General features: G+C 47.0%; 1 protein-coding gene across 1 annotated transcript in view; it reads right to left on the bottom strand.

Moving 5' to 3' along the window:
* Positions 1 to 8,265: 8,265 nt before the first annotated feature.
* Positions 8,266 to 9,055, bottom strand: part of CTSE (cathepsin E) — a 51,283-nt gene continuing 50,493 nt past the window's right edge. Inside the window, 1 exon segment of the mRNA XM_059063318.1 lies at positions 8,266 to 8,481. Coding sequence (XP_058919301.1) covers positions 8,266 to 8,481 — 216 coding nt within the window.

Below are 9,055 nucleotides of genomic sequence, written 5' to 3'. Positions count from 1 at the left end.
CTCAGCCGTGGGGGTGGAGGGTGTGGGAGGATGGGAAAGCCAGGCTTCAGAGCTGACTGGATTTGGGGCCCCTTGACAATTTAGTTTACAGGGACTCTGGTCCTGGGGGGAGTGAGGCATAGGAGGCATGAGGGTGGGCCCTTGTAGGTCAGAGGGTCTGCAAGGTAATGTACCTGTTTGTGGGCACCATAAAAAGCCTCTGGCTGCTTTTAGGAACTTCTGCCTCTTTGCTGGAAGCCGCCCAGTAAAGGGGCCCTTTTGTTGGTTGAATTATCAGACTCACATGTGTAGTAGATTCCCTCCTGCCATCAGCCTGGTTGGGAGAGGTTTTAGGCCTCACCCCTTGCCCTCACTTTACTATAGCACACACACACCACATGTCCACACACACACACACACACACACACACACACACACACACACACACACACACACACAGAACCAGACCTGTGAGATGGGAGGCAAGTCCTGACATCTCCCTGTGCCTACAGGAAGTTAAAATGTTAGAGTGAGGCCGATTTGAACTGCCTGGAACTATGCCTTGGGTAACTATGGTTGGCAGATTAAATGGGAATAAAGTGAGTTTAGACACGCCCAAATGGATCCCTTTAAGGCTTATAATACGTTTGATTCACCCCTCCATTCCCACAGTCCTCCTGAGATGGGGTTTTTCCTCCTTGGAGTTCCGTCCTTTGTTTAATAATCCTCACTGTCAAAAAGTTCTTCCGGGCTTCCCTGGTGGCGCAGTGGTTGAGAATCCGCCTGCCGATGCAGGAGACACGGGTTCGTGCCCTGGTCCGGGAAGATCCCAGATGCCGCGGAGCGGCTGGGCCCGTGAGCCATGGCCGCTAGGCCTGTGCGTCCGGAGCCTGTGCTCCGCAATGGGAGAGGCCAGAGCAGTGAGAGGCCCGCATACCGCAAAAAAAAAAAAAAAAAAAAAGTTCTTCCTTTTCTCCAATCTGAGTCTCTGACGCTGCTTCATTGCTACTGTCTGGGTCTGTGTGGTCAGGTAGCCTATACATTCCTCAAGGGTGGACTTAATATCCCCGAACACACACTAGGTCACATGCAGTGCTAGATACAGGCCCTGGAGAGGAGTTTTTGGTGGAACAAAAGCTCCGGTTGAAGCTCATTTCTTTGTTTCACTAGCAAACGTGCCTGGAGGGAGGGTGCAGTGATTTCCATGAAATGTAGTATTGGACAGGATACATTAAATTTGGAAACATTTTAGGGCATATTCCACTTGTTTACTTCGGAAAGGGTGCATCAATTTGCCCTCAGGACAACCACTGGTTTATGACAGCCAATTTGCCCTTAATTTGGTGCCCTTTGGAATCCCCTGCCCCCCCGATTCTTCTGCTTTTCTGAGATCAGGTTTTAAATGAACGTGTGTGTGTGTGTGTGTGTGTGTGTGTGTGTGAGAGAGAGAGAGAGAGAGACAGAGACAGAGACAGAGAGACAGAGACAGAGACAGAGAGAGAAAGGGAGAGAGAGACGGGTATCTGTAGAGGTAATAGCGGCACATTTGAGTCTCTTTCAGAGAACATGTAAAAGTTACCATGGGCCCGACGGCTGCTGTGGGTGCTTTTGGGTAGGGGAAGTGAACTGTCCTCAGCGAGTCATTACAGCCTCTGAATATGGGACTGAAATTTATACTTTTCGGGGATGTTTGCAAACTACCCGTAACACCTTTGGAAGCCAAGTCACTAACCACCTTCAGGCTCTAGTCCCCACTTCCTCTGTCTGCATGGATCAAAAGTCAGAAACTTTCCTTCTCTTCCTCTGACACATGCTCCACTGGAAAATGGCGTCCAGCTTCTACTCTGCAGGGGAGGCCCTGACACTGCATTCATTGAAGTCCCTTCCTTTCTTCCCTCTTGCACACATTCATTCCATAATCTGAGTGTGTCAGACCCTTTGGGGGACACAAGATGGATACTTGTATTTTATCAGTGGAAATAAGACACGGTTCAGACTCACCTCTGGCCCTCACCACTGCCCTGCCAGTGGTCCATTCTGAGCTGCCCTCAGTCTACCGCCTTCCTGGAGGTGCCTGGGTTTGCTGCAAATCTGTAGTCAGCTTGGAAACCCACCTCCTTGTACCTATTCCCCTTCTCTTTCTTCTTCACTTCCCTTTCCCCCTTTCTTACTTCCTTTAAATTGAACTTCCCAATAAAATGTTAAATATAAGCTTCTGACTCAGGCATTTAAAAAAAATTTTCCCCTTAAGGAACCAGGCTCAAGATAGGACTCCATAAATATTTGTTGGGTAAATGAATGAATTGTAGGACAAGAGGTCAGGCTAGATAGTGCAGGATGAGAAACAGAGATACAGGAGCTAATTTGAGAAGGTCATAGATTTACAGGTCGTCTGCTTAGAGATGTTGACACAGGGGTTGTCTCCATAGGTTGCACTCAGCAGAGACACATCATCCCCGATGTGGGAGAGGGGAAGGAAATGGAGAGAGGAGAATGAGAGAGCGAGAAGAGGGCTGAGGCAGAACTTGAGACATACTCACATTTAAGAATCAGGAGAAAGGAAAGGATCCCAGCCAGAGGCCTGGTGAGGCAGAGACGACCAGTGTTCATTCAACCCCCTTACACCACCAGGCCACAGCTCACTGCCATTTCCCACCCCTTGTAGACAGGCATGGTCATGGACCACATTTTAGCCAATGGACAGGACGGTGAACAAGACAGAGCCCCTGGTCCCATAGAGCTCAAGTCAAAGGGATATAGAGAAGTGTCCCGCCAGTACTGGGCCTCTTTCAAACCTGGCCTGGGAAGACTTCTTGCGGAAGCTGCCATACTCCATCCCTGTCCACAGGACAGTAGAAGGACTCTGAGGTCCTAGGAGATGTGGGAACCACAAGGCAGATGGATCCCAGGGTTTTGAATCATCTTCAACTGGCCTCTCCATGAACGAGGAATGCACTTTGATTGTGCTAAGGCACTGTGATTTGGGGGTTTCATTGTTATAGAAACTAGTGTTATGTCACAACCTGGCAAGTGTTGAAAAGATGAGGGCAGATGTTGAAGCTGAGGAGAGGGGGCATACTATGGTCCTGAGGCCTGGACTTGTAGCTCTAAACCCTGATGTGTTTTACACACCCCAAGTGTGTGGGGTGTTGGGTAAGTTCTCACATAGCTCCTCTCCCCTTACCATCCTCATAAGCACAAGTTCTTCTTTTAAGGGCTCCCCAGCCAAAGTCACTGAGACACGCTTTGGGACTTTCCTTAGAGAAAAGAGCAGACTTCACAGTCCTGAGGCCACCGACTCCCACACAGAACAGTCATCCCAGGCTCCCTCTTACAGTGAGATGCATGTGCCAGAGTTCTTTAGCTGAGAACAGACACAGCAGGACAGAAGAAGGGTAGCCCTGCGACCTCGGCACTGGGAACTTGGGGGCTCTCTCTGTGTGCCTGCCATGCACGGCTCAGCTCCAGGCACCCCTCTGTCCTGTGGGGTCCCACTCAAGATTCCCATTCCCAGGAGAGAGAGTCTGACAGGTGTGACTTGAGGCCTGTGTCCTCCCCTGTAATGTCACTGGTGATGACGGGAACCCAGGAACCACCAGGAGAGGCTACAGGACTCAGAACAGGAGGGGAACAATTCCTCAAAGGAAGTGATACTCGACACACAAAAATAGCAGGCTCCCCGGAATCCTTTGGCAGGGTCTTATCTCCATGTAGGAGCAGACATGACGACGCTGTTTGGATCCTTTTCGGGGTCAGCAACCATTAACTTTTCAGCAGCTTATACATTTTTATTTTAACAAGTAAACATTATTAGGGGGACTGTTTAGAATCTACCTTTCATCCTTGCCTTTGAGATATCCTGAACTGGCAACTACCTGGATGGGGGAGGAGGATGAATCAGAAGCAGTGGATTAGGAGCTGGGAGACATGGATTCTACCTTCATCTCTACTTTTGACAAATGGTGTCATTGTTTTATACCCCAATTTCCCCATCTACAAAACAGGGTAAGAAAACCTCCTCTGCCTAATTTACAGATTTGTTGTGAGGGAAAGAAGAGAAAAGACAAGAAAAGAACAACAAAACACCGAAAACTCCTAAAAGGATTTTAAGAAGCCAAAAGTCAAATATAAGAGCAGGGGGCTTCCCTGGTGGTGCAGTGGTTGAGAATCCGCCTGCTGATGCAGGGGACACGGGTTCGTGCCCCGGTCCGGGAAGATCCCACATGCCGCGGAGCGGCTGGGCCCGTGAGCCATGGCCGCTGAGTCTGCGCGTCCGGAGCCTGTGCTCCGCAACGGGAGAGGCCACGGCAGTGAGAGGCCCGCGTACCGAAAAAAAAATAAATAAATAAAAATTGAGGTGAGTTCATACTAGAGTAGGGTGGGCCTTTAATCTGATGGGACTTGTGTCCTTATAAGAGGGAAGAGTCACAGAGACAGAGACACACAGGGACGCATCATGGGGTGACGGAGGCTGAGATTGGAGTGATGCAGCTGCAAACCAAGGAATGCTGAGGATTCCAGCCAGAAGCCTGGAATAGGTGAGGAAAGTTTCTCCCCTACGATTTCAGAGGGAGCATGGCCTTGCTGACACATTGATCTGGGTCTTCTAGCCTCCAGAACTGTGAGGCAATAGATATCTGTTGTCTTAAGCCTCTAAATTTGTGGTACTTGGTTATGGCAGCCCTAGGAAATGAATACGGCGCCCTTTAACAATTCCCAGGGCACAGTGAAGCTTTCGCCAGACCTCTTGGCCCACCCCTGAGAGGTGGTGACCTAGTATCAGACATGGGACATGGGACACGGTCCTGGATTTCAGAGGTAATAACCACTGATGTGAAGGTCACAAAGAGCCAAAGTCAGTTGTGGAAAACACAAAGCAGCTATTAGGGTTAAGTAGGTTTACACAGGCAGCAGGAGTTTAGTCCACACTGACTGAAAGCATCACTTCTGCCTTGAGGGACTAGAGTGCTCAGAGCAGAACTGGGTTCGGGCAGCCTTGGGACTGAGCGTGATTTCACTTCCTACAGATGTGATTGAAGCATCACTTTCATACTCTAACCTCCACCACTCAGGCTCCTGGACCCTCAGGGTCCAAGCCAGCACATCAGGGTTGCTGCCCATGTAGAAATCACCCTTGAGGAGAAAGTCTGCAGGGATGCCCTCTAAAGTTTGGCGCCCCACCCTCACAGAGCTTGTGTTGTTGACCGCTCCACTATGCTGCTTTTGACTTAAAAAAAAAAGTGTGTGCATGTGTGTAGCTGTGAACTTCTTGGATCCTGATGCTTAGAGGGAAGGGATGCTAACATTATGAGCCAAGCGCTTCCATCCAGATAAGCTCAACTCTTCCCAAGAGCTCTGCAGGGAGAATATCCCAGAGACACAAAGTAATTAGCCAAGGATGCCAGATTGAGGAGGGGTGGAGCACAGACGTGGATACAGGCTTAGGGTTAGGGTTAAGCCTGGTGTGTTTTCCACGACCCCTGCTGCCAGAAGTGACAGCCAGGGCCTGCCCCAGTTGTCTTGCAGGTCTTGGGGTGTGTCTCTTAGCACCTGGCACAAAACAAATATTTATTAAGAGAGGGTTTGAGGGCTTCCCTGGTGGCGCAGTGGTTGAGAGTCCACCTGCCGATGCAGGGGACACAGGTTCATGCCCTGGTCCGGGAAGATCTCACATGCCGCGGAGCGGCTGGGCCCGTGAGCCATGGCCGCTGAGCCTGCGCGTCCGGAGCCTGTGCTCCGCAACGGGAGAAGCCACAACAGTGAGAGGCCCGCATACCGCAAAAAAAAAAAAAAAAAAAAGAGAGGGTTTGACAAATAAATTGACACTGTGCTGAATGAGTTAGAAGAATGTACTGATGGGAAATCTACTGTTAAATGAGAAAAGAAAAAGTTTTCCTTACCAATAGCCATCTCTGTTTACATATGCAAGGAAAAAAGTCTGCGTAAGGTAACTTCAAATTGATAGTAATGCTTATCTCTGAGGAGGAGGTTCATGGGGGACTTTCACATATTTTAGAACAAGAAAAACTCTGAAGATATTTCCATTTTGAAAAAAGCAAAATTGAAAAGAAGGAAAAGAAAGACTAGCTGTTTCTAGTGACAAAGAATGGTTCTTAAACCCAGCTTCCCCATATCATCTCCCTTAGGATGGGCCCTGGTTCCCAAAGGTGGAAAGCATTCCTTCAGAGTCTCTCTCCCTCTCTCTTTCTCTCCAACCACCCCTCTCCCATGTACTCTGAAATATTTTCATTTACAACAAACACATGAACACACTGCAAGGAACCAGAACTGTGAGAAAATGGGCCCCGAACATCTCTTTGTATTGAGGTCAAGTCAAAAGTTCACAGGAGCTAAATTGAAGGGGCGCCCACTGGCTATAAAGGTGGGGTGATCTGAGCATTAAAAAATGGCCGTTAAGTTGAAACATACTCATTATTCTGAAAGCTGGTAAATAAAGGGAAAGAAGCAGGTAATCTTGCCTTTCTTGTATGAGCTGTCCCTCATAGTGGACAATAGTTAATGAAAGGGTTGTTTTTTATAGAAGAGTTCCAGCTGACAAATACAGGAGGAAAAATAGAATTAGAAAAATCCCTGTTTTCAGTCCCTAGTGATAGTGTGGATCTAAGCGAGGGTCATTAATGGCTGCTGAAACCTTTAGCTCAAACGCTGAAGGGAACGTTATCGTGGGTGGATGAGGCTGACAACTCGGGAACCCGCCCATCAGTCCTAACGTTACAAATTGAGAGGCGCCCAGCACTATCTGCCCCCGATGGGATACAGTAGAGGTACCCAGCACCATTTATGAAGTGTTCTTTCCACGAAATAAGGCCTCTAGGTCTAACTATCATTTTGTAGGAACAATGAACTCAGACACCCATGTTACATGACAGCTCTGGATTTCAACCAGTGAAGTTCAGAATGTGAAGCTATGGAAGAAAAGAGACATTTCAAACAAATGTACTGTGTGAACCTTGAATCCTGACACAAACAAGTCAACTGTAAAAATGACCAAACATTTATGAGGCAATAGGAAACATCTGAACACTGACAGCACATTTAAGAATACTAGTTTCCCACACCAGGGAACTGTGTTCAATATTCTGTGATAAATCATAATGGAAAAGAATATATATATGTATAACTGGATCACTTGTTGTACAGCAGAAATTAACACAACATTGTAATCAACTATGCTTGAATAAAATTAACCAAAAAAAGAAAAAAAAGAATACTGGTTTCCCTTGCTATCTGAAAGTAGAAGTTTCCTATGAAACTATGCTAATGGACACATCTTGCTAATGGACACACTAATTAAATCAAGATAAAGCTCAGATGCTCACAGATACAGTTCAAAGCTATGGAGGCTTGATGCTCAGATGCTGAGTGTAGTTCCCAAGAAGGAGCTTGGTGGTACCACTCTCACTGCTTGGGTATATGCCCTGCCTCTATAAAAGCTTGCAGCAGAACAAACACTGACTGCTTTTTTCGATTTCTGCCTTTTTTTCATAAGTGCAAAAATCCTCTTTGGATTCCTTTAGTTTAGGGAAAACAGGTACTAATGTAGGTCTTTCACAAAAACAAAGTGGTATAAAGTGAACTTTTGAAAAACAGGGGATACCTGTATTAGAAGGGTTTATGGAGAAATATATGATGTGATGCTAAGAATTTTACTTCAAAATAATCCAGGTATGTGGGGCTGGAGAGAGGAGTAGCTGGTAAAACAGATAAAACAGGCCCTGCCGTGTGTTGATGGGTTGTGGAAACTGAGTGGGGCTGCACAGGGATTTATTGTACTATAATTTCTGCTTGTGCGCATGTTTGGAAATTTCCATAATAAAACATTAGCAAAAAGCGATAAAAAGTATGGGCATACAGCTTAATTCTTCCATTATGATGTTGGTGGAGTTGGTGTGTACGTGGGTGTATGAAGTATGTGTGTGAGTGTGTATGTGTGTGTTCTCATGCTCTGTTTCATTCTAATTCAGGTTGCAGCTCTGGAAAAACTGCATTCTATTTTTTTTTTTTTTAATTTCTTTTTTTTTTTTTCGGTACGCGGGCCTCTCACTGCTGTGGCCTCCCCCGCTGTGGAGCACAGGCTCCAGATGCGCAGGCTCAGAGGCCACGGCTCACGGGCCCAGCCGCTCCGTGACACGTGGGATCCTCCCGGACCGGGGCACGAACCCATGTCCCCTTCATCGGCAGGCGGACTCCCAACCACTGCGCCACCAGGGGAGCCCACTGCATTCTATTGAAAATAACTTTGAGAGCTGTGGAGAATGTCCCAACCTAATAGGCCCAAGTGAATTTCCAGGGGGGCTGGCACAGACACAAGGCCCCTGCTTGGGGGACTGCTGGGGCCAGCCCCACATGGTTATTCCCATGGTCAAAGGCAGTAAAGCTGTTTAATGATACATTGCTTAGGGTCCGGAAGAAGCAAGCTGGAGGTTGGATGTCAGAACCTTGAAAGCCACTGATTAAGAACTTCATTCCATCCATGAATTTCTGGAATTGGAAAGAAGAATATAAATGACGTATAGAGAAAGAAGGAAGTGGTGCTGTCTAGAGGCTGTACTGTGTAGTAGTGGTAGCTATACCAAACGGTCTTGGACAGCCACTTCACAATTTTGGCTGGTTGGTTCTTTCTTCCGTTTCATATACCTATACATGTTTACTCAAAAAAGTGTTTGCACAATTTCATATATGTGGGTCTTGGCTTCTAAGTTCTACAATTTTGATAATTGTTCATCTGTTATACACCTCCACTCCTTACCACCATCTTAACGATTGGGAAAACTGAAACCTTGTTGCATGGCTGGAACAGCAAAAGGTTTGGCATTAGAAGATCTTGGCTTACATTCTGGTTTCTTTAGTTTCTAGCAAAGATCAACTTAATTTTTTAAGGGAGAGTAATTGCTCTGTAAGTGGCTAGCCACTGCTATTCTCTTAAGTTCTGGGAAGAGTCATTTGAGTGGCTCCTTCAAGTTATAAGGCAAGTAGGTATCCATTGATCTGCGAGAGGAGTATAACCTCTCCCAACCTTATTTAGTTTGGTAAAGACTTGGGGTCTAACAGGCAG

This window comes from Kogia breviceps, chromosome 1 (genome assembly GCF_026419965.1).
Source record: "Kogia breviceps isolate mKogBre1 chromosome 1, mKogBre1 haplotype 1, whole genome shotgun sequence".
Lineage (NCBI taxonomy): Eukaryota > Metazoa > Chordata > Mammalia > Artiodactyla > Physeteridae > Kogia > Kogia breviceps.
Note: the sequence above shows the minus strand (reverse complement) of the source record. Positions and strands in the feature narration are given on the sequence as shown.